Genomic DNA, 23,896 nt, shown 5'->3' with positions numbered 1-23,896 from the left:
GACACAGCGCACTAGCCAACAGCAACCAAGGGAGCTCAAGGTGCTCTCCAGACCAGAGGCAAGAAGGAAACGCAGCAAAACACCTAGACCAGCAACCACCATCCACAGTGACAATACAGGAAAGTATCAGTCACATATTTTACTGCCCATTAGAGTAGGTGGAAAACTATCCTGACAATATCCCAACTGGAGCTAAGCACGTGAGTAGTGCAGGCTGCCCCACAGGCACCTGTCTGTACACCTTCTTAGTGTGAACTCAGTAAGGAACCCTGATTTTTATCAGGACCCTGTTTTTCTTTTTTTTTTTTTTTTTTTTTTTTTGAGATGGAAGTCTCGCTCTCACCCAGGCTGGAGGGCAGTGGCACAATCTCAGCTCACTGCAAGCTCCGCCTCCTGGGCTCACGCCATTCTCCTGCCTCAGCCTCCCAAATAGCAGGGACTACAGGTGCCCACCACCACACCGGCTAATTTTTTTGTATTTTTTTAGTAGAGACGGAGTTTCACCATGTTAGCCAGGATGGTCTCGATCTCCCGACCTCGTGATCTGCCCGCCTCGGCCTCCCAAAGTGCTGGGATTACAGGCGTGAGCCACCGCGCCTGGCCATCAAGGTTCTTAATGTTATGACTGACACCCTAAATAGCAGTGTGCCAATTTTACCTCTTTTCTTACAGACCTCTTGGCTTAAACATGCATATGTACTTGAACACCCACTTACCAGATGCCTGCATGTGTGAGAAGTCAACAAAATACAAAAAATTGACAGATGCACCTTAGGGATTTCCTACAAAGTAAACTATTTAAAAGTGAGCGCTGGTATTATTTGATGTCCACCGGGTTATTGGCAGAACACACACGGCCCTGCTGTTATCTCCACTTTAACTTATTAAGTGCTGAGGTAGATAGGAATGACTGCATCTTCCGGCCCACCTTCCCCCCAGGAGCAGGCGCCCTGAGGACCGCGCGGACCCCTGCCACACTGTATTGTGCGCAGTGCCTGTCCACGCATTTCACCTCTCCTACTAGAGTGGAGGTGGCCCTAATGGAGTTCTGCTAGACTTCTGTATTTGCCAACAAGCTCAGAGGCTCATTCCCTTCCTCCCCAAAGGCACCAAAGTAAAAATTCTTAATTCCAGGACCTTCTACAAGCATTGACTGTCTCCCAAACAATAAAAGATGAACTCTAAGTAGAAAAGATGTCAACCACACACAGTAAAGTAATTGTGCTCAAAATAGGTATCTATCAGTAGGATCTCAAGGTGTCTGGGCAGCCTGGCCTCTGCAGCTCGAACTTGGGTAAATTCAGCCAAGCAGTATCTGGGCCCTCGGGTGAGGGAATCGCGGGGAACTTTTTCATTCAGGGGCACGTATATCAGGCACCCTGGGGGGGTGTCCCCAGGCCGGGAGCTGACCTCTGTAAGATCCAGCTGACGGGGCGATGGGGGGATGGGAAGAAACTGACTCCCCAGAATAGAACCTCCTTTTAAGAAGGGAAGAGGGACTCCAGTGAAATTCAACCAGAAAACCAGGGCCGAAGTGGTGAATAAGCAGCAAAAGCAGGCCTCACAGGTCTTGACAACGCCTTTCCCGACTCCAGGGGCCGCGTCGACCGGTCCCACATCAACCCCGCAGGCCAGACGCGCACCTGCCCGGTTCCCACGCCCCGGCCCGGGCCGCTCCGTACCTGCTCTGCCCCGTAGACCGTGGCAAACTGGACGAAGTCCTCGATGCGGACGAAACCGTCCCCATCCCCGTCCAGGGCATCGAACACGGCTCGGAGGCGGGGGCCGTCCTCCTGACTCCCCGCGGGCTCGCTCGGAAGGGGGTGGGTCTGGCAGAGATCCGAGGGCTGCGGCGGGGACCCGGGACCCTCCTCCAGCGCCAGCTCGCCCGCCGTGGGCGCGGGGAAGGGAGAGAAGAGGTCGACCTCGCCCCGCGCTCGGTGGCTGCTGCTGGACCCCTGCAAGCGGAAAGGCGCGCTCTCCGGGCAGCCCGGGGGGCCACACTCCTCGGGCTTCTCAGTCCAGGAGAACAACGGGTCGAGTTCTGGAAGCGGCGCCTCGGAGCGGGGCCCTGGGCCCGGGGCTTCCGGGCTCTCGAGCTGCCCCAGCGGGCCGGAGCGTGGCGGCGGGGCGGGCGCCCCGGGGTCCCCCGGGCCTCCCTCCAGCCCCGGGGCCGGTCCGGCGCTCCAGCGCGCCCCGCCATCCGCAGCGGCTCCGGGCGCAGGCTCATCCAGGCCCGGGGGCTCCGGATCGGAGGCGGCGGCGAGCGCTCCGAGGCGTAGCTCCGCAGGGCCCGGCGCCGGCTGCGCCGCCCCCTGCCCGTCCGGCCCGCCCGGCTCCGGGTCTGGCCCCGGCGGCTCCGAGCCCGGGGGCGAGGCCGGCGGGGCCGACGCCATGCTCCTGAGAGGCTAGTGGTGCGGAGGGCGCGGGCGGCAGACAAAGGCGCTCAGGGCGCGGCGGCGGGCGCGGGCATCCCCTCGGCGGCGCGGGCGGGCGCGCGCGGGGCGCCCGGGCTGCTGGGGCTGGCGCTCGGGCCCTGCTCCGTCCTCGCCCATCTTCGCGCCGCGCCTCAGCTGCCCTCGGCCCGGCGGCGCGGCGGGCGCAGGCCCATGGCGGCGGGGCGGCCTAGGGAAGGCGGCGAGGGGCCGGGCGGCGGGCGACAGCGGACGGGGGCCGAGGACACCGGAGGCCGCGCAGCCTGTGAAGCAGGATGAGGAGACTAAGGAGGCTGATGCTCCTGGGGTACCCGGAGAACTAACGCCGCCGCCGCTGCCCCGGCCCCGCCCTCCGTCGGGCCTGACGTCAGCACGTCCCGGCGGTGCCCCAGCCCCTCGCCGGCTTCCTATAAAGGCAGGGGCCGGGAGTGTCGCGGCAGTGCGGCGGCTGCGGGGGGTGTTCCGCTGTCTTGTATACCTCGTCTCGCCGGAGCTGGGGTCTCGAGCTTCAGGCGCGGGACGCGGGGGTGCTCCGAGGCTGCGAGTGGAGGCGTGACGTGACGTCCCTGGCAAGGGGCGCGCGGAGTCAAACCTTACTTAGAACGGTTCCCGCCGTACAGCTACCAGCGGGCGCAACCGCGACCACGACCCACACATGGTGCAGACGATTAAACGGCACCGTGCGGCGAGCGAGAGACGCACAAGGAGGGACATAGCCCCCTGGGAGCTGAGCCTTTCCGGGGTAAAGCGTTCTCACGTTGATGAGACCAGGAGGCGGCGCACTCCTGGCTCCGCGGCCCAGGGGTCGCAGGTGCCCCAGGGGTTGCGGGGCGCAGACGCTGCAGAGGGCGAGGCCCAACCCAGGCCTCGCGCTGACCCGGCGGACGCGGGGTCTGACACGGAGTGCGAAGGGGCCCCAGACACGCAGTCCATGTCCCTCGAAACCAGAGGCACGCGCTGCCACGCGCTAGGCTTTTCCCTTAAGCCTGTGACCAAGGTCTCCAAGACGCCCAGCGTTGGGACGGGCGCGGTGGCCCACGCCCAAGCAAGAGGATCGCTTGCGCCCAGGAGTTCGAGACCAATCTGGGCACCAAAGCGAGACCACGTCTCTACAAGAAAATAGGATTAAAGAAGACACCCAGCATTAATCGCGCGTCTGCAGCCAGCCTCCCGAGCACCGTGGCCGCGTTTGACAACTGACCTCTGTGTCTGGGTGTCCCTGACCTCAGAGGGACACAGAACCTCAGACAGGACCACAGCCTGGCGGCAGGCATGACGGTGGGACAGACTAGTTAGGAGCAGGTGAGGCACTAAATTTAGCCTGTCGTGATTTGTATCAGGGAAATTATGAACTTGTATTTTTACACACCTTGGGCACCAACACAAGATAGGTTTCGTAAGCAGCTTTGGCAAAAATCAAAGGAACGGAGCCTCTGCTTCCAAGTGTACGGTCAGGAGCAGCGTGTTAATTAAGTGAGTCATCTCCCGTGGCAAAATCCCAGGAGACATGGGACCAGACTTTGTGAGGCTGGCATTGGGAAAAGGAAGGTGAGGGGTCCCCCTCCCCAAACTATATTCTCATTTTCTTGTCAGAGCTGTATGTGTTCATGAGGAAGATATTGCATTCAAAGAACGAAATCACCTCCAGCTTTGGCAAGAATTCAGGTTTGGGCTGATGCCTTTGACCAGATAAAATTTTCAGAAGCAGTGATAGTGATGTGTCAACCTTTCTAAATAGGGGTGTTAGTGTGGGTGAGGCAGAGACAGCAGGCTCCCTCTGCTTTTTTTTTTTTTTTTTTGAGACGGAGTCTCGCTCTGCCGCCCAGGCTGGAGTGCAGTGGCCGGATCTCAGCTCACTGCAAGCTCCGCCTCCCGGGTTCACGCCATTCTCCTGCCTCAGCCTCCCGAGTAGCTGGGACTACAGGCGCCCGCCACCTCGCCCAGCTAGTTTTTTGTATTTTTTTAGTAGAGACGGAGTTTCACCGGGTTAGCCAGGATGGTCTCGATCTCCTGACCTCATGATCCGCCCGTCTCGGCCTGCCAAAGTGCTGGGATTACAGACTTGAGCCACCGCGCCCGGCCTCCCTCTGCTTTTATGTGCGGGCGCTGCCAGAGGCAGAAGGCTGGCTTTCTGAGAGCAGGGGCGCGCACGCTCTGTCTGTGCCAGGGCTGGAAAACGTCCATTGCGTGCCCGGCTGGTGTCTTCCGTGGAACCACAGCCTGGAAGCCTGCACCTCCCTGCCTGGACCAGTTAGAAGCTGTTCATGAGGCCGGGCGCGGTGGCTCATGCCTGTAATCCCAGCACTTTGGGAGGCCGAGGCGGGCGGATCACAAGGTCAGGAGATCGAGACCACGGTGAAACCCCGTCTCTACTAAAAATACAAAAAATTAGCCGGGCGCGGTTGTGGGCTCCTGTAGTCCCAGCTACTCTGGAGGCTGAGCCAGGAGAATGGCGGGAACCCGGGAGGCGGAGCTTGCAGTGAGCCGAGATCGCGCCACTGCACTCCAGCCTGGGCAACAGAGCGAGACTCCGTCTCAAAAAAAAAAAAAAAAAGAAGCTGTTCATGAAAAACTAAAGAGACAAGTTCCCATCTATCCGTGTGCTGTTCAGACCTACCTACTATCTGTGTCCCCTTGGTAGGCTGTGAGCTGTGGCAGTTCCCTTTTTATTTTTTGAGACAGGGTTTTGCCCTGTTGCCCAGGCTGCAGTGCAGTGGTGCGACCATAACTCACGGCAGCCTCAACCTCCTAGGCTCAAGAGATCCTCCCACCTTAGGCCAGGTGCAGTGGCTCACGCCTGTAATCCCAGCACTCTGGGAGACTGAGGCAGGCAGATCACGAGATCAGAAGACAGAAATGGTGAAACCCCATCGCTACTAAAAATACCAAAAAAAATTAGAAATTAGCCACCACCTGCCACCACCCCCGGCTAATTTTTTTTTTTTTTTTTTTTTTTTTTTGAGATGGAGTCTCACTCTGTCACCCAGGCGGGAGTGCAGTGGCGCGATCTCGACTCACTGCAACCTCCGTCTCCCGGGTTCAAGTGATTCTCCTGCCTCAGCCTCCTGAGTAGCTGGGATTACAGGCATGTGCCACCAAGGCCGACTAATTTTTTGTATTTTTCATAGAGACAGGGTTTCACCGTGTTTGTCAACCTGGTCTTAAACTCCTGACCTCAAGTGATCTGCCGTGGCCTCAACATGCATTTTGGAGGGTATAAATATTCAAACCATAGCCACCGTCTTCTCTGTTGTCACGTATTAGAGAAAGATTGTCTCTTCTGGGCCGGGCGTGGTGGCTCATGCCTGTAATTCCAGCACTTTGGGAGGCTGAGGCGGGTGGATCATGAGGTCAGGAGTTCAAGACCAGCCTGGCCAAGATGCTGAAACCCTGTCTCTACTAAAAATACAAAATTTAGGCTGGTCGCAGTTGCTCATGTCTATAATCCCAGCACTTTGGGAGGCCAAGGCGGGCGGATCACGAAGTCGAGATCGAGAACATCCTGGCAAACATGGTGAAATTCCGTCTCTACTAAAAATACAAAAATTAGCTGGGTGTGGTGGCACATGCCTGTAGTTCCAGCTACTCAGGAGCCTGAGGGAGGAGAATCACTTGAACCTGGGAGACAGACGTTGCAGTGAGACAAGATTGCACCACTGCACTCCAGCCTGGCGACAGAGCGAGACTCCATCTAAAAAATTTATGTATATATTAGCCGGGCATGGTGGCCGGCGCCTGTACTTCCAGCTACTTGGGAGGCTGAGGCAGATAATTGCTTGAACACGGGAGGTGAAGGTTGCAGTGAGTCGAGATCACAGCACTGCACTCCAGCCTGGGCAGCAAGAGTGAAACTCCATCTCAAAAAAAAAAAAAAAAAGAAGACTGTCTCTTCTCATAAGAGCACTGTTCCCATATCATGAGGGCCCCACCTTGCTGACCGCATCTAACCCTAATTATTATTAATATTATTATTTTTTTGAGACGGAGTCTCGCTCTGTCACCCAGGCTGGAGTGCAGTGGCATGATCTCGGCTCACTGCAAGCTCCACCTCCCGGGTTCAAGCCATTCTCCTGCCTCAGCCTCCTGAGTAGCTGGGACTACAGGCGCCCGCCACCATGCCCAGTTGATTTTTTGTATTTTTAGTAGAGATGGGGTTTCACCATGTTGGCCAGAATGGTCTTGATCTCCTGACCTTGTGATCCGCCTGCCTTGGCCTCCCAAAGTGCTGGGATTACAGGCGTGAGCCACCACGCCCGGCCCTAACCCTAAATTATTATGCCTTCCAAAGACCTCATCTCCAAATACCACCCATTGGCATTAGGACTCCAATATATAAATGTTGGGGTAGCAACTAGGAAAAGAGATAGTTAGAAAGGATTTAACAGGCCGGACGCGGTGGCTCAAGCCTGTAATCCAAACAGGCTTGAGAACCGAACGGCTTCAGTGGAGCCTGTTGTCTGTTGTGAAGTGTAGCAGTTTAAGTGAGTGCACCACATCTGCACAATTGACACGGCAGACTTCTAGACAAGCTGGGTGAAAAAGCAACTTACAGAATAATACATGCTATATCATACATTTTTTATTTTTATTTTTTAGACAGAGTTTTGTTCTTGTTGCCCAGGCTGGAGTGCAATGGCACGGTCTCAGCTCATGGCAACCTCTATATCCTGGTTCAAGCGATTCTCCTGCCTCAGCCTCCCAAGTAGCTGGCATTACAGGTGCCCGCCACCGCACCTGGCTAATTTTTGTATTTTTAGTAGAGACGGGGTTGCACCATCTTGGCCAGGCTGATCTGGAACTCCTGACCTCAGGTGATCCTCCCACCTCAGCCTCCCAAAGTGCTGGGATCACAGGCATGAGCCAACATGCCCAGCCAATTTTTGTTAAGTTTTTTTTTTTTTTTTTTTTTTTTTTTGAGACGGAGTCTGGCTCTGTCGCCCAGGCTGGAGTGCAGTGGCCGGATCTCAGCTCACTGCAAGCTCTGCCTCCCGGGTTTACGCCATTCTCCTGCCTCAGCCTCCCGAGTAGCTGGGACTACAGGCGCCGCCACCACGCCCGGCTAGTTTTTTGTATTTTTTAGTAGAGACGGGGTTTCACCGTGTTAGCCAGGATGGTCTCGATCTCCTGACCTCGTGATCCGCCCGTCTCGGCCTCCCAAAGTGCTGGGATTACAGGCTTGAGCCACCGCGCCCGGCAATTTTTGTTAAGTTTAAAAACACATAATCAATGACTTATCTTGTTTTCAAATGCTTTCATTTGTAGTAAAAATACCAAAACATACTTGAGAGTTATATTGAGGCCAGTGCGGTGGCTCACGCCTGTAATTCCAGCACTTTGGGAGGCCCAGTGGGGTGGATCACTTGAGGTCAGGAGTTCAAGACCAGCCTGGCCAGCATGGTGAAACCTATCTCTACAAAAATACAAAAAATTAGCCAGGCATGGTGGCAGATGCCTGAAATCCCAGCTACTGGGGAGGCCGAGTCAGGAGAATCGCTAGAACCCCAGAGATGGAGGTTGCGGTGAGCCAAGATCACGCCACTGCACTCTAGCATGGGCAACAGAGCGAGACTCCATCTCAAAAAAAAAAAAAAAAAAAAAAAGGCCGGGCGCACTGGCTCATGCCTATAATCCCAGCACTTTGGGAGGCCAAGGCGGGTGGATCACGAGGTCAGGAGATGGAGACCATCCTGATTAACATGGTGAAACCCCATCTCTACTAAAAATACAAAAAATTAGCCGGGCGTGGTGGCGGGTGCCTGTAGTCCCAGCTACTCGGGAGGCTGAGGAAGGGGAATGGCATGAACCCAGGAGGCAGAGCTTGCAGTGAGCTAAGATCGCGCCACTGCACTCCAGCCTGGGCGACAGAGCGAGACTCCATCTCAAAAATAGTAACAATAAGGCCGGGTGCGGTGGCTCAAGCCTGTAATCCCAGCACTTTGGGAGGCCGAGTGGGTGGATCACGAGGTCAGGAGATTGAGACCATCCTGGCTAACACGGTGAAACCCCGTCTCTACTAAAAATACAAAAAACTAGCCGGGCATGGTGGCGGGCGCCTGTAGTCCCAGCTACTCGGGGGCTGAGGCGGGAGAATGGCGTGAACCCGGGAGGTGGAGCTTGCAGTGAGCCGAGATCGGGCCACTGCACTCTAGCCTGGGCCACACAGCGAGACTCCGTCTCAAAAAAAAAAAAAAAAAAGTAACAACAACAATAATAATAATAATAATAATTAAACATCACAGAAAAGACAGGAAGGAAACACAACCCATAAACGACAGGGTTACCAGCAATTCTCTTTAATGCTTTTTTCTTTCTGAAAGCTTTTGCAAAGTCCAGTTTATTTTTACAGTAAACAGATTATCTTTTAAGAAAATGGACTATCTAGCAAGACTGTAGCAAAGTGTGTTTATGCAAACAGGTGGTGCAGAGACAGAGGGGCCGACCTTGTGGGCAGCCTGAGGCCCGTCCCAGCTCATGGGCCACGCACGGATGGGAGCACCTCAGTGCTTTCAGCCAAGAGAACACAAGTCTCAGGATCCATGTGGCTCCCTCAGGCCCTGGACCCAGGCAGGCAGGACAGCCTTGACCACGGGGCAGGAGACATCTCAGTATCCTGTCTGCACCCGCACCACCTGCGTGGCACCTAGCCCTCAGACACCTGCATGGCAGCTCCACGGGCCAGGCCCACTGTCCAGTTGCTCCTGCCCTGGAGTTGGGACCATGGGGAGGGAGAGTGCAGAAATAGCTGAGTGTCCGGAGGAGGGGCTGGGCTGCGGGCATTGCTGGTTGAGACTGGTGCTCTCCACCTGGCTGTGAGGCAGAGGGAAGCAGTGGCCGGAAGAATCCTGCAGAAGTTCCAGAACTTAGGAGCCGGCTGAGGATGGCTTCCCCCTAAAACACCTCGGCTGCCTCGGCCACCCAGCACCTGCCAGAAATGCCCGCAGAGGCCGAGGCCACTACAGAAGAGCAAGTGCCCCAGCACCCACCTCCTGCCCACCCCCACGGGGCAGCACCCACGTGTGGACAGGCTGGCGCAGGGCTGGCAGGATGGGGACCAAGGAGACGCCAGCCCCGTGGGTCCCGCAGAGACCTGCCCATGCAGCAACCAACATCCAAGGACACAGGTGACCCCAAGAAGCAGGAGCGGCACCTCACCTAGAGTTTAGAAGAGAAGGATGCGAAATCCGCCAGCCCTTTGACATCGTTTGGGAACGTCAACCATGCCCCGCCATCGGCCACCAGCACAGCCCCCGTCACATAGGAAGCCAGAGGGCTGGCCAGGAAAAGCACACTGTGGGCAATCTCGGTCTTGTTCCCCAGCCTCTGCAGCGGGCTCACAGTGACCTTGGTGCTCAGGCTGGCCTGGGGGCCACCTGGAGGGCAGCAGAAGGTTTAGGCCCCATGGGCCCCAAGACCCAGCACCCTCCCCTCTCCCCCAGCTCGTTCTCTGAGAGGCATCTGGGAACAGCAAGGGCACAGTCAGTGTCCCCAAGGCCTAGCATGGAGCAGGATCAGGCCAGGCACCGAACATAGTTGCCACCATGGAACCAGCACAGGGCTTTTTCTTTTTTTTTTTTTGAGATGGAGTCTTGCTCTGTTGCCCAGGCTGGAGCGCAGTGGCACTATCTCCACTCACTGCAAGCTCCGCCTCCCAGGTTCAGCCATTCTCCTGCCTCAGCCTCCTGAGTAGCTGGGACTACAGGCGCCCACCTTTGCCCCAGGCTAATTTTTGTTTTTTTAGTAGAGACGGGGTTTCACCGTGTTAGCCAGGATAGTCTCGATCTCCTGACCTCGTGATCCGCCCTTCTCGGTGCTGGGATTACAGGCGTGAGGGCTTTTCAACATACCCCCTGCCAAGTTTCTGGAAGCTTCCATGGGTACCCTGTGTCCCAGGGAAGGATCTGTGGGAGGCCTGGGCTCCCTGAGAGCCGTACCCAGTCGCCGGAGCCCCTCCGTGCCACTGATGGGGCCAGGGGCGAGGCTGTTGACGCGGATGTTCTGGGGACCCCACTCCACAGCCAAGTGCCGTGTCATCGCGTCTGCACGGGAGAAAGTTGGATATGAAAGGGCCGCTCTGCTCTCTGTGGGGGTCAGGGCCAAGGCCAGGCCTCCGCTGCCTGAAGCTGGGCTCAGCTTCACGTGGAGACTGCTGGCTTCCTGGGATGGAAGCAGAGGGCCCAGTGGGAACCCACGTGGGCAGACCTGGGCAGGGGTGTCATACCCACAGCAGCCTTGGCAGAGCCTGCATGCACCTGGAGCGCCTGCCCCCGGTTCCCCAGGGTGGCAGTGATGTTCACGATCACCCCTCCGTGGTCCTGCAACACACAAGGCCTGAGGCAGTGAGTGGGCGGCCATAGGGGGAGGCCGCGGGGCAGTGGGCGGGCGGCCATAGGGGGAGGCCGTGGGGCAGTGGATGGCGGCGGTAAGGGGGAGGCCACAGGGCGGTGGGCGGGCGGCGGTAAGGGGGAGGCCGCGGGGCAGTGGGCGGGCGGCCATAGGGGGAGGCCGTGGGGCAGTGGATGGCGGCGGTAAGGGGGAGGCCACAGGGCGGTGGGCGGGCGGCCGTTAAGGGGGAGGCCGCGGAGCGGTGGATGGCGGTCATAAGGCGGAGGCCCCCGCCGGGAGGACGCCCACCCGGAAGAACTTCTCATAGAGCACGCGAGACACATTGAAGGTGCCGCTGGTGTCGATGTCCATCACGGTCTTGAAGGCGTTGAAGGACAAGGCGCCGGCGGGGCACAGGAAGTTCCCAGCCGCACCTGCAGAGTGGGAGACCGCAGGAGCTGCTGGAGCCTGGGGAGAGGGATACCGGGTGGGCGGTGGGCAGGTGGGCGGTGGGGAGGGTGCAGGATGGAGCCCAGATGCCTGTGGCACAGGGAGGAGACCCATTGCCCTAGGATAAATTCCAAAGTGACCGGAGCAAGATGGGTGTCCTGGCTGCACTACGTCCCCTAGAAGAGACACGCTGAAGCCCTGACCCCGTATCTGCGACTGTGGCGTTGTTTGGAAATGGGGTAGGTTGCAGAGATAATCGAATTACATTGAAGTCACAATGAATTAGGGTGAGCCCTAAATCCAATGACTAGCATCCGTATAACAAGGGAAGAGGACACACACACACACACACACACACACACACACGCCACGTGAAGACAGTGGCAGACAGCGGAGCGACAGTCTTCAAGCCCAGGAGGGCCAAGGACTGTGGCAGTACCAGAAGCCACGCAGAAGGCAGGAACAGGCTCTCCCCTGGGGCCTTCAGAGAGCACAGCTTTGCCAACACCTTCCCCTTGGAGGTTCTGACCTCCAGAACTGGGAGATTAGATTTCGGTTGTTTCAGCCACGCAGGTTGTAGTACTCTGTTAGCCCAGGAAACTAATACACAGGATGTTTTTCAAAAGGAATGTCTGCAGAGTGAACCCAATGTTGGTTCATCAATTGTAACAAATGCAAGATGTTAACAGGGAAAACTGTGGGTGGGAGTATGGAATTCCATGTACTATTAATTATTCTATAAACCTAAAACTGTGATAAAAAAATAAATGCTGGGGGCCAGGTGCGGCGGCTCATGCCTGTAATCCCAGCACTTTTGGAGGCCAAGGTGGGCGGATCACCTGAGGTCAGGAGTTCGAGACCAGCCTAACCAATGTGATGAAACCCCATCTCTACTAAAAATACAAAAATTAGCCAGGTATGGTGGCGGGTGCCTGTAATCCCAGCTACTCAGGAGGCTGAGACGGGAGAATCACTTGAACCGAGGAGGCAGAGGTTGCAGTAAGCTGAGATTGCACCACGGTACTCCAGCCTGGGCAACAAGAGTGAAACTCCATCTCAGAAAAAAAGCTAGGCCGGGCTAGCTTTTATTTTATTGGTGACTCTTGCCTGTAATCTCAGCATTTTGGGAGGTCAAGGAAAGAAGATTGCTTGAGCCCAGGAGTTTGAGACCGGGCTGGGCAACACACAGTAAGACCCTATCTCTACAAAAAACAAAAAATACAAAAATTACCCAGGCATGGTGGCACACGTCTGTAGTCCCAGCTGCTTAGGAGGCTGGGGCAGGAGGATGGCTTGAGCCCAGAAGGTGGAGGCTGAAGTGAGCCATGATCACACCAGCCTGGGTGACAGAGTGAGACACTGTCTCAAAAAAAAAAAAAAGGCTATTACTTTTTTTTTAAGAGGGAATTTCAGGACACAAGGGCACCTGACTCTGCCATTTAGCCGTGATCATGGAGTCCAGTTGGACTGCAGCTGTGCTGACCTGCTGCCACCCAGAGAAGCGGAGTCAGGCCGGAGACAGAGGCCTGGAGACAGAGGGCCAGAGATAGAGACCAGGAGACAGAGGGCCGGAGACAGAGGGCCAGAGACAGAGATTGGGAGACAGAGGCCGGGAGACGGAGGCCCGGAGACAGAGGGCCAGAGACAGGGCCAGAGACAGAGGGCCGGAGACAGAGGCCGGGAGACAGAGGCCCGGAGACAGAGGGCCGGAGACAGAGGGCCGGGGACAGAGGCCCGGAGACAGAGGCCGGGAGATAGAGGCCCGGAGACAGAGGCTGGGAGACACAGGCCGGGAGACGCAGAGACGGAGGCCGGGAGACAGAGGCCGGGTGACAGAAGCCGGGAGACAGAGGCCTGGAGACAGAGGGCTGGAGACAGAGGCCCAGAGACAGAGGCTCGGAGACAGAGGGCCAGAGACGGAGGCCAGGAGACAGAGAGCTGGAGACAGAGGCCCGGAGCCTGAGTCTGGGCCTCAGGTACCTGGATGGGTTATAGCCCACCCCAGGGCAGGCAGCTAGGTTCCCTGGCACAGTCCTCACCCCAGGACCAGAGTTCTAGGGCCTCCAATCGGTACTACCAACCTGTGAGAAGCCACCACCCTCACTCGGCACCGACTCACAGTTAATGAGAATGTCAATTCTGCCAAACTCCTTCAGAGCCTGGTCCACGGCAGCCATCACAGCTGGGGGTGCTCGGACGTCCATACAGAGGGGGAGGCAGCGCCGGCCGGTGGCCCCAGCCAGCTTCCTGGCGGCCTAGAAGCCCAGGTAAAGAGGCAGACAGCAGCCCTGCAGCCCTGGCCTGGAGAAAAGGCCTTTGGAGTCTGCAGAGGACAATGCATCCGGGTTCCACTGGAACCCTGGGTTTGCTGCTGGGCCCCACTCTGGGGAAGCATAGCCTGCAAGTACCCACGGCCCTGGTAGATGTTTGTGGGAACCTGCCACACTCTCCCCGCACCTGCCACCCGTCCTAGAATCCTCTCTCTGCATCGCCCTCCAGGCCACGGTCACCCATGTCCTGCCCCTGCCGCAGACCAGCGGCACAGGTGAGACTCTCCTCACAGGTTGAGGGCTCCGGTAGGTGGGACGCACAGACCACCTAAACAACCCAGGTGAGCCCAGAGATCTTTCTTGGGTCCATGTTACCCCCAGACAGGAAGGTCCCTCCCAGGACCCAATAACTAGATTTGTAAAAAGTCAAAGATGTCTCTGGCTGGCCATTTATTCTGAAGCTCCATATTTTATACTGAAGCTCCATATTTTATACTGAAGCTCCATATTGAGGAGAGGTGCAAGTTTTGGTGCCGGCTGGGCACGGTGGCTCACGCCTGTGATCCCAGCACTTTGGGGGGCTGAGGTGGGCGGATCACCTGAGGTCAGGAGTTCGAGACCATGGTGGTCAACATGGTGAAACCCTATCTCTACCAAAAAAATACAACATTTAGCCAGGTGTGGTGGCGGGTGCCTGTAGTCCCAGCTACTCCAGAGGCTGAGGCAGGAGAATGGCGTGAACCTGGGAGGCAGAGGCTGCAGTGAGCCGAGATCGCACCACCACCCTCCAGCCTGGGCAACAGAGCGAGACTCCCGTCTCCAAAACAAAAAAAATGTTGGTGTCAACATCCCCTTAGCCTCTGGACCCTCCTGGCCCAGGCCCAGCACCCCCACAGCCACCCGCACAGGGGACCACGGGAGAGGTCCTCTCTCACCATCAACACTCGTGGCAGGCTCCTGCTGGCGATCACCGTGTGGCAGCCGTGCCTACAAAACCAGAAGCAGGTGTGAGGACAGTGCAGGCGGGGAGCACTCCCAGGGGGCGTCTGCCCAGCTCCTGGGCAGGAGTCTCTCGGGTGGAAGTACCAGTCCAGGGCTGAAGGCCCGGCTGGCAGAGGGCACAGGGGCGTGAACAGGACTGAGCAACTCTGGAGGGACCTCAGGTGGTGCCCACCCTGGGGTTTCTGGCATGGGACATCCCACCACACAGGCCTGCCAGCCCTGCCCCAAACACCAGGTACAGAGACTGCTGTGAGCCACAGAGGCCCAGCCCACACATCTGCCTGGGGCCTGCTGGGCCCACATCCTCCAACCCCTTCTCCCTGTGGGGCTGGCGTGGAAGACCGTTCTGAAGCGGGGTGCTCCCTGCTCCCCTTCCTGACCACATGGATGCAAATCCACCACGTTGGCCTCTAGGGACCCCGGTTCCAGGAAGGCCGCTATGATTTCCAATTTCCAGCTTATCTACTGTTCTTGCAAAAGAGCACAAAGATAAGTCCTGCCTTTAGGTCAAAATAATCTTGATGTTATCCTCAACAAATTCCTACACACTCCCTCTGAAGCAAGACCCTTTCCCTGTGGTACAGAAGCCCTGCGCCTGGGGGTAACAGCTTGGAGACACCCGCCTGTCTCACAGCCACCCCACTATGCTTCTGCCCATAAATTCCCCAATAAAATCACCTCGCAGGGACAAATGGGATCTGTCTGCTTTGTTCTTTCATTTCTCCGCTCTTCTGGTTTGGGAGTTGCTTCCCCACAATAGCCACAAAGGCAGCTACCCCTGCTAGGCAGGTCCCACTGGAGCCGCAATGTCCCGTTCGGTCCTCAGCCACAAAGGCAGCTACCCTCCTGCTAGGCAGGTCCCACTGGAGCCGCAATGTCCCGTTCGGTCCTCAGACACCCCGAGCACAGAGCCACCAGTGGAAAGGCCAAATCTCTTCCTGTGCGACTCACCTTTCTGGTCTGAAAAGCAGGAGCCTCAGGGGAACCGAAGAGGAGTCCCTCTCTCCCACCTCAGCCTAACTCTAGCCGCTGTCAGGTGGGATACGTTGCTGACGCCGGCCTAAAGCCACAGAATTGCGTCCCAAGAAAAAATGTGCTCTGCAAGGCGCCAGCACTGGGGCCTGACACAGCCCTGACTCTCGAGGTCCCAGCAGGCCCCAGACCACAGCCACACAATCTCCATTGACCTGTAGGAGCCCCGAAGTCCTGATTCCCCCCAGGGCAATCCTCGACCCCTCCCCAGTCCCTCTGGCAAGCACCTGGATCCTGTCAGGTGGATGAGCAGTGGACTTCTACCTCCCACCAGCATCTTTCCAGGGGTCCAGCATCCAGCAGGGCCCAGGCAGGGAGAAGCGGGGAGCAGGGAGGGGACACAAAGCAGTCTCACCGCATGAAAATCTCAGCAATCCGGAACCCAATCCCAGAGCCGCCGCCTGTGATGAAGGCCACTTTGTCCCTGAGAGTAAAAAAGGAGGCTCCGTTAGAAGAGCCCTATTGGGCCAGGCCGGTGGCTCCCAGCACTTTGGAAGGCCAAGGTGGGCAGGCCACAAGGTCAGGAGTTCGAGACCAGCTTGGCCAATATGGTGAAACCCTGTCTCTACTCAAAATAGAAAACTTAGCTGGGCGTGGTAGTGGGTGCCTGTAGTCCCAGCTACTTGGGAGACTGAGGCAGGAAAATCGTTTGAACCCGGGAGGCAGAGGGTTGCAGTGAGCGGAGATCATGCCACTGCACTCCAGCCTGGGCAAAAGAGCGAGACTCCGTCTCAAAAAATATATATAAATAAAATTAAATTAAAATAAGTAAAAAATTAAAGAGCCCTGTTAAAATACACCCCCCATATTGCTATATGGCAATGATTTAAAATGAAAATTCAGCCGGGCGCCATGGCTAACGCCTATAATCACAGAACTTTAGGAGGCCAAGGCGGGAGGATCACCTGAGGTCGGGAGTTTGAGACCAGCCTGACCAATATGGAGAAACCCTGTCTCTACTAAAAATACAAAAAATTAGCCAGGCATGCTGGCGCATGCCTGTAATCCCAGCTACTCGGGAGGCTGAGGCAGGAGAATCGCTTGAACCCGGGAGGCAGAGGTTGTAGTGAGCCGAAATCGCGCCATTGTACTCCAGCCTGGGCAACAAGAACGAAACACAGTCTCAAAATAAATAAATAAGATGAAAATTCATAACATTATAGTATTTTATATATTTATTTTGAGACAAATTCTTGCTACGTCATCCAGGCTGGAGTGCAGTGGCACCACCACGGCTCACTGCTGCCTTGACCTCCCAGGCTAGAAGGATCCTCCTGCTTTAGGGACTACAGGTGCATGCCATCACGCCCAGCTGATTTTTCTTCTACTTTTTCTAGAGTGGGGTATTGTTTTGTTGCCCAGGCTGGTCTTGAACTTGTGCTGACACAAACTTGCAAAGTGCAGTGGGGGAAAGAGTATTTTGGTGCACAGGCTCATGCCTGTAAATCCTAGCACTTTGGGAAGCCGAGGTGGGTGGATCACCTGAGGTCAGGAGTTCAAGACAAGCCTGACCAACATGGTGAGATCCCATCTCTACTAAAAATACAAAAAATTAGCTGGGCCGAGGCAGCAGAATCGCTTGAACCCGGGAGGTGGAGGTTGCAGTGAGTATTTCGACAGAAATTGACAGAAGTAGATACAAGACAGAAAAAATAACCCTGGTTTAAACAAGATAGAGGTTATAGTTTCCTCTCTCCTAAGCCCTGCATGGCATAAATGTCAAAGATGATTCCTGAGATTCAGCGAGCTAGGTCAGGATAATATGGCTTTTTTATTTATTAGAGATTTTCTTGTACATATTAAATGTGTACTAATCGGTATGACTGGCACAAATTGTACCAGATGGATGGGCAGAGCTCTGAGTTGCCTTTCCTATTCTTTAATGATTAAAGATTAATTTTGGGCCAGGCGCAGTGTCTCACTCCTGTAATCCCAGCACTTTGGGAGGCTGAGGCAGGTGGATCATCTGAAGGCAGGAGTTCCAGACCAGCCTGATCAACATGGTGAAACCTCATCTCTACTAGAAATACAATTAGCCCAGCGTGGTGGCGTGTGCCTATAGTCCCACTTGGGCGCACTGAGACTGAAGCAGAATTGGGAGGCTGAGGCAGGAGAATTGCTTGAACCCAGAGTGAGACTCTGTTTCAAAAAAATTTTTTTTTTTTTTTTTACTTTGCAGAACACTCAAAAAGAATTGTCAATACCTTTCCTTGGAGAACACAACTTAAAACTTTTTTTCTTTTTTTTTTTTTTTTGAGATAGAGTTTCACTCTTGTTGTCCAGGCTGGAGTGCAATGGCGCGATCTCCGCTCACTGCAACCTCCACCTCCCGGGTTCAAGCGATTCTCCTGCCTCAGCCTCCCAAGTAGCTGGGATTACAGGTGTGCGCCACCACATCCAGCTAATTTTTTGTATTTTTAGCAGAGGCTGGGTTTCACCATGTTGGCCAGGCTGTTCTCGAACTCCTGACCTCAGGTGATCGGCCTCCCAAAGTGCTGGGATTACAGGCATGAGCCACTGCTCCTGGCAAAAGATCAAATTTGTAATAAAAACTTGAACATGTTGCAAATTTGAAAAAAAGAAAAGGAAAGAAAAAAAAAGGATCCGCCCATTGGCCGAGTGAGGGAGGACTTCGACCTTTACCCGGGCTGCCTTCCCATGTGAACACTAAGGCGTTTGCAAGAAAATGAAGAGCTGCTGGGCAAAACCCGGCATTCCTGGGCCTTCTGGGTCTTCGGAAAAATGATTTCAACCCAAAACGTTATGTTAAGAAAGAAGAAGCCAGGTTGGGCCGGGCACGGTGGCTCACGCCTGTAAATCCCAGCACTTTGGGAAGCCGAGGCGGGTGGATCACCTGAGGTCAGGAGTTCAAGAGAAGCCTGACCAACATAGTGAGACCTCCCCCTACTAAAAATACAAAAAATTAGCCGGGTTGAGGCAGGAGAATCGCTTGAACCCGGGAGGCGGAGGTTGCAGTGAGCCAAGATCGCGCCGCTGCACTCCAGCCTGGGCGACAGAGCGAGACTCTGTCTCAAGAAAAAAGAAAAAAAAAAGAAAGGAGCCAGGCGAGACCGGTTTCCTAACACACGAGCCCTCGGTGGGGACCCCGCCAGCCCTCTCGGGGCTACGGGGACCACGTGGGGGCGCCCGCGCCCGCGGACCGGACGCCGCACCGAGGCTGTGCCCGCTTCCCGGGCCCCGCTCACCGCAGCAGGTCCGGGCAGAAGAGGTGACGGTATGCAGGGAGACAGTCGTCCCCCTCCACGTCGGGCGGCGGCTGGGCCATGACGCTCGCGGCGAGGACTGCGGGGAGAGCGGGCGGGAGCCGCCTCGGCCTCCGGGACCCAGCGCTCAGGGACGAACGCTCCTGGAACCGGGAGCCCCGCCCCACTCCCCGGACGCCCCGCCCCTCCTCTGATTTCTCCCCGGAGGCCCCGCCCCTCCCCCATTATCCCCGGAGGCCCCGCCCCCGCGCGCGGGCTGCTGGGACTGGAAGTCGGCGCGAGAGGGGCAGGCGCAGTGTGGGGCTGGGGGGGCGGTTCCCGCGGCGGAAGTCCGGCGTTCTGCGTGTCCCCTCCCCGAGACTTTTTGACAGGTATTCGGCGTCAGCGCCGCGTTCGGAGCCTGCGGAACTTGTGGGATACCCCTGGCTCCTGGGTCCAGGCCGGGCTCGCAGCCTCTGGGCGCCCGTTCGCATCCCCGTAAACACCATGGGGAGCGCGGCCTGCCCTGCGCCGCTTCCCAAAATGACCCGTTTTGAGGCCAATAAAGAATGGTCCGGGGCCGGGCGCGGTGGCTCATGCCTGTAATCCCAGCACATTGGGAGGCCGAGGCGGGCGGATCACGAGGTCGGGAGTTCGAGACCATCCTGGACAACATGGTGAAACCCCGTCTCTACTATCAAAATACAAAAATTAGCCGGGCGTTGTGGCAGGTGCCTGTAATCCGGGCTACTCGGAAGGCTCAGGCAGGAGAATCCCTTGAACCCGGGAGGCGGCCCGGGCGGGGCTATGCCGCGAACCCAGGACGGGGCGCCCCGTCTGTACCACTGTTGGAAGAGGGGAGTCCGCCACGGTCACAGGGGAAAACACGCAGGGCCGCTCCAGGACTGGACATACCCGCGGGCCAGCGGCTTCAGGGGCGCGATGGAGCCGCCACCGCCACAGTAAAGGCTGCCAGGCCCTTTTTGCGCTGGATGGTGTCAGCCTGCCGGCCCCTTTCTGCCCCTTCCCAGGGAAGGCAGCTCCTCCTTTGGCGGGATCAGACGGCACCGGCTCGCGCCCAGCTTGGGTTCCCCGGGATTGCAGGCTGGTGGTCTCTGGACCCCCGCCTGGCTCATACATCCAACAACGTTATAGAACTAGGTGTGCAAAACTTCATCTTTACTCTTCAACTCTTTACAACTTGCATAAAAGCGTCATTTCTACCTCAGTTGGCAGAAGTCATAATTAATGTACCACCCATGTGCTGGGCACGGTGAATTTTAATGCCTCCCCTTTGGAGGAAAGGTTAGGATAACTTGCGAAGACCCCCCCACCACAAAGGCTGTCCGGCACTTTGGTGCAAAACGGATTGGTCCAATCTTGTGCTAGCTTGGGGTACAGAAAGGCACTGAAGTTGGTGGCTGAAACTCCTCTGGCCTGGGCTGGGGCAGAGGTGAACAGGGAAGTAAGTGGTTTGGGATAGGCAGGGATGGATGTGGGCTTGGGTTCTTGCTGACAGAGGTAGTTGGTCCTGCGTGGAGGCTGGGGTGGTAAGGGCAGCTTGAGCCTCAGGCTGAGTGGATGCTGCTGTGCTGGCCCCCGTCTGCCCAGCTCACCAGCTCACTGCTCTGGAACCACAGCTGGATCTCCCGCTGGACCCCCTCCACGGAGTCGCTGGCGTGGATGACATTCCTGTGCTGGTGACAGGAACAAGGTGAGGCTCAGGCTTCATGTGCACCCTGAGGAGTCCCAGGGACCATCTGTTGCTCCCCTGTTGCCCTCTGTCTAGGGGAGCAAGCCTGTGACTGCATACAGGGAAGGAGTAACCGTGGAGCTGGGAAACTGGGTTCCAGCCTGGCCTCAGCCTCTTACAGCCTCGTGGACCCGCCCAGACCCCAGCTTTTGAGAGCCTCATTTCCCCCCAAGTTGCCCCGTGCCAACCCCTTGGGGTGTCAGGCAACGATGGCACGGTACATACAACATGAAGGGAATGCCTCATTGCCCTGTGTGCAGGAGGGTCTGGGAGAACACCGCTCACCAACGTGAGCTGTCATGTTCCACCTGGCTTCAACCCAGCACAGCAAGACACCCAGGTCTCATGGATCTGCCACCACCCCAAGTGCTGGCCCTCCTCGTGCCCAGCAGCAGCCCGGTGTGTCAGGACCCCGTACCTGCTGATGTGCACGCTGAAGTCACCCCTTATGGTTCCTGGGGCAGCCTCAGCCGAATCAGTGTGTCCAGTCACGGCCCTGGAGGTGTGGACGACATTGTGCCCTTCCCAGACCTGCAGCGCGAGGTAATGGTTGGGAAGAAGTGGGGAACACCAAGGCCCCTGCGCTCAATCCAGGGCCCCTCCCTTTGCTGGGCGGAAGACACACCCCCGGGCCCTTCCACCACCCCTGCCCTGCCGTACCATGGCCACCATGGGCCCAGAGCTCATGTAGCGGATGAGGGCAGGGTAGAAGGGCTTCCTCCGCAGGTCCTGGTAGTGCTCGGCAAGGACGCTCTCTGGTGCCTGGGTGACATTGAGGGAAGGAGGAGGAGCCGCAGAGAGTAAACCTGGGCACTAGCGCAGCAGCTGTGATGCCCTGACCTCAGGCACCTTGCAGATAACACCAGCATGGGCAGCACCCCCACTGCAGAACAGATCCCTTCTGCCCCTTCAACTGCCAAAGCCGGGCCCTACCCCGGCACTGGCTGGGATGTGAAAAGGCTGAGAAGGATCCCCCAACCCTGTCCCCACGGGGACACCCACAAGCCCAGAGCCCCACCACCTGCAGCATCTTCATCCCGACCAGCGTGAAGCCCCGCCTCTCAAAGCGCTGGATCACGTCCCCAACGAGCCGCCGTTGCACCCCATCTGGCTTCACCGCCACCAGGGTCCGTTCCCGGGTCCAGGAGGGCCCTCCTTTAAAAGGCAAGGGGTCGGGGCACTGACACCTCACCCTTTCACATCCCCACGACCCGGGTTTCCCTGCCAGAGCCCAGGGGTCACCAGGCTTCAGGGTGTCTGCCTCTATGCAGAGCACTCTGGAATGGACAAGGATGGTGCCCATAGCCAGAAATGCTCCCATGATAGTCCCTGTCAGGGACACCCAAGACAATGTGTCCCTAGGGCTTCTAACCTCTCCCAGGGGCCATGGCTTCTCCCAGCAGAGGCAGAGGCTGCCTGAGATGGCGCGATCGCCCGAAGGTTCAGGGAGACACCGTCCAGCTCAGGGATCACCACCCAAGGTCCATAGAGGCACAGCCCAGCTCAGGGACCACCCCGAGGTCCAGGGAGGCACAGCCCAGCTCAGGGACCACCCCGAGGTCCAGGGAGGCACAGCCCAGCTCAGGGACCACCCCGAGGTCCAGGGAGGCACAGCCCAGCTCAGGGACCACCTGAGGTCCAGGGAGGCACAGCCCAGCTCAAAGACCACCCCGAGGTCCAGGGAGGCACAGCCCAGCTCAGGGACCACCCCGAGGTCCAGGGAGGCACAGCCCAGCTCAGGGACCACCCCGAGGTCCACGGAGGCACAGCCCAGCTCAGGGACCACCCCGAGGTCCACGGAGGCACAGCCCAGCTCAGGGACCACCCTGAGGTCCAGGGAGGCACAGCCCAGCTCAGGGACCACCCCGAGGTCCCTGGAGGCACAGCCCAGCTCAGTGGCCGCAGGGAAGTCTGGAGAGCTTGCAAAGCTCCAGCCTCACTTTTGACTCCAGCCCTTCTGGATGACGACAGACATGGTCTGAAGCCCAGACTTTCCACGTGAAGAGGAACCCAGAGCCCACCCTGTGTTTGAGGTGAAGAAGTGGCAGGAAACCAGGGAGAAACACACTTTCCCCACTGGTGAGCCCTGAAAACACGGACAAAAGGGGCCTGAAGATTGAAGAGGGAAGGTAGCAGGGTTCCTGCCCGAGCCAGGAGACAGGGTCTGTGCTGCTGTGGAGTTTCAAGGCCTGTCGCTTCCAGACCCAGGGTCAGCACTGAGCTCCACCCCACCCGTCCTCCACTGGAGGGGACGCTGCCAGGGAGACAGAAGACGTCCTCACCCTCCCACAGTCCCAGGCTGCTCCAGAGCCAAGCTACCCTCTGCATCGGGTCCCTGGTTTCCAGACGAGCCCAGACCCTGTATGTCCCACAAAGAGGCTGGACAGAGCCAAAGGGGCCCCGCCAGGCCAAGAGGAAAAGTTAACCCCAGCAGGAGGCTGAGGCCCATGGGAGGAAGGCCCCCTGGTTGGTTTGTTCCCCCAAAACCCAGTTCACAGGGCGCCCTGTGTAGCCTGGGGCTCTGCTGCGGCTGGTGCGGGCATTGGAGGCGGCGGCTCACTTTTCAGAGCCGATGGAGGGAGCCCTGGGACATGGATCGTCCTGTGAGGTGGCAACTGGGGGGGCCGGGTGGCGGTGGGGCCGGGGACTTAGCGCCTGGCGTCCCAGTCAGATTCTGGCCTAACTTAGCCTTCAGGGAACGCCCCAGCGGAGCGGCTCCCCACCCCCACCCCGGCCGGGAGCCGCCTCACCGCCCAGTGCTGCCGCCGGCCTCTGCCTGCCTTGGGCTCCCGGGCCCTCGGTCGCCCCGGATCCGCCCAGGCTGCCAACTCGCCGGGCGCCTGCAGCCTGGGGCCTGGGGAGGCGAGAAGGAGCCGCAGAGCCGGGCGGGCCCTGGAGGGGTGCGCGGGTGCAAGCCGGCGCCTTCCTCAACTCGGGCGGACCCCGCAGCCCGCGCCCCGAGGCCTCTGGGGGAGTCGGACCCCGATCCGCACGTGCGCGGACAAAGGCCGAGCGGCGTGCGCCCCCTCCGTACCCCGCGTACCCGCCGGGGCGCGCGGCTCCACTCACCCGAGCTGGGGCGCACGAGCAGGCTCGGGTCCGGGGCCCGCAGGCCGCAGCGCAGCCCCCGCAGCGCGGAGCGCCAGAAGAGGCCGCCCATGACGCCCGGCCCGCGGGCCGCTGTGAGCGCGAGGAGCGGGCGCGGAGGGCGGTGCCAGCCCCAGACCCGCCCCCGCCCGTCCCGGAGCCCCCGCGCCGATGCTATCCGCAGCCCCCCGCCGCCCCGGACCCCCGTGGCCCGGCGCTCACGGGGCGCGTGGAAATGTTCAACGCCAATTTCTGTTAAAATCAGAAGAAAAAACAGAAAATAATGATGAATCCCTCTCGAATTGCATTCGTCTTTATACCGACGCAACTGTTAACTATCAT

The 23,896-nt window shown here is 57.9% G+C and overlaps 3 protein-coding genes across 6 annotated transcripts in view; all 3 read right to left on the bottom strand.

Annotated features, from left to right (window-relative positions):
• RAB11FIP3 (RAB11 family interacting protein 3) overlaps positions 1-2,793 on the bottom strand; it is a 97,889-nt gene extending 95,096 nt beyond the window's left edge. For both annotated transcript variants that reach the window (XM_007980131.3, XM_007980139.3), the window contains exon 1: positions 1,683-2,793. In XM_007980131.3, coding sequence (XP_007978322.3) covers positions 1,683-2,396 — 714 coding nt within the window. In that variant the 5' untranslated portion in view covers positions 2,397-2,793. The remainder of the gene's footprint in view (positions 1-1,682) is intronic.
• A 5,919-nt stretch (positions 2,794-8,712) lies between these two features.
• DECR2 (2,4-dienoyl-CoA reductase 2) lies at positions 8,713-18,912 on the bottom strand. Of its 3 annotated transcripts, none has more exons than XM_037989588.2 (9): positions 18,718-18,912; positions 15,867-15,935; positions 14,413-14,464; positions 13,327-13,462; positions 11,067-11,191; positions 10,654-10,747; positions 10,280-10,471; positions 9,588-9,805; positions 8,713-9,357 (listed from the first exon to the last, which is right to left on the bottom strand). In XM_037989588.2, exons 1-8 carry the CDS (start codon positions 18,795-18,797, stop codon positions 9,588-9,590), a joined length of 966 nt encoding a protein of 321 aa, XP_037845516.1. In that variant the 5' UTR covers positions 18,798-18,912; the 3' UTR covers positions 8,713-9,357. The 3 variants fall into 3 exon arrangements, with proteins under 3 accessions (XP_037845516.1, XP_037845515.1, XP_007978297.1); XM_037989587.2 differs by having other exon boundaries at positions 8,713-9,277; XM_007980106.3 differs by having other exon boundaries at positions 8,713-9,277; positions 10,367-10,471.
• Positions 18,913-19,876: 964 nt separating this feature from the next.
• On the bottom strand, positions 19,877-23,664 carry NME4 (NME/NM23 nucleoside diphosphate kinase 4). The gene is made up of 5 exons (XM_007980093.3): positions 23,537-23,664; positions 21,489-21,622; positions 21,128-21,229; positions 20,886-20,998; positions 19,877-20,406 (listed from the first exon to the last, which is right to left on the bottom strand). Exons 1-5 carry the CDS (start codon positions 23,625-23,627, stop codon positions 20,283-20,285), a joined length of 564 nt encoding a protein of 187 aa, XP_007978284.2. The 5' UTR covers positions 23,628-23,664; the 3' UTR covers positions 19,877-20,282.
• Positions 23,665-23,896: the final 232 nt, after the last annotated feature.

This window comes from Chlorocebus sabaeus, chromosome 5, assembly GCF_047675955.1.
Source record: "Chlorocebus sabaeus isolate Y175 chromosome 5, mChlSab1.0.hap1, whole genome shotgun sequence".
In the NCBI taxonomy this organism is placed as follows: domain Eukaryota; kingdom Metazoa; phylum Chordata; class Mammalia; order Primates; family Cercopithecidae; genus Chlorocebus; species Chlorocebus sabaeus.
Note: the sequence above shows the minus strand (reverse complement) of the source record. Positions and strands in the feature narration are given on the sequence as shown.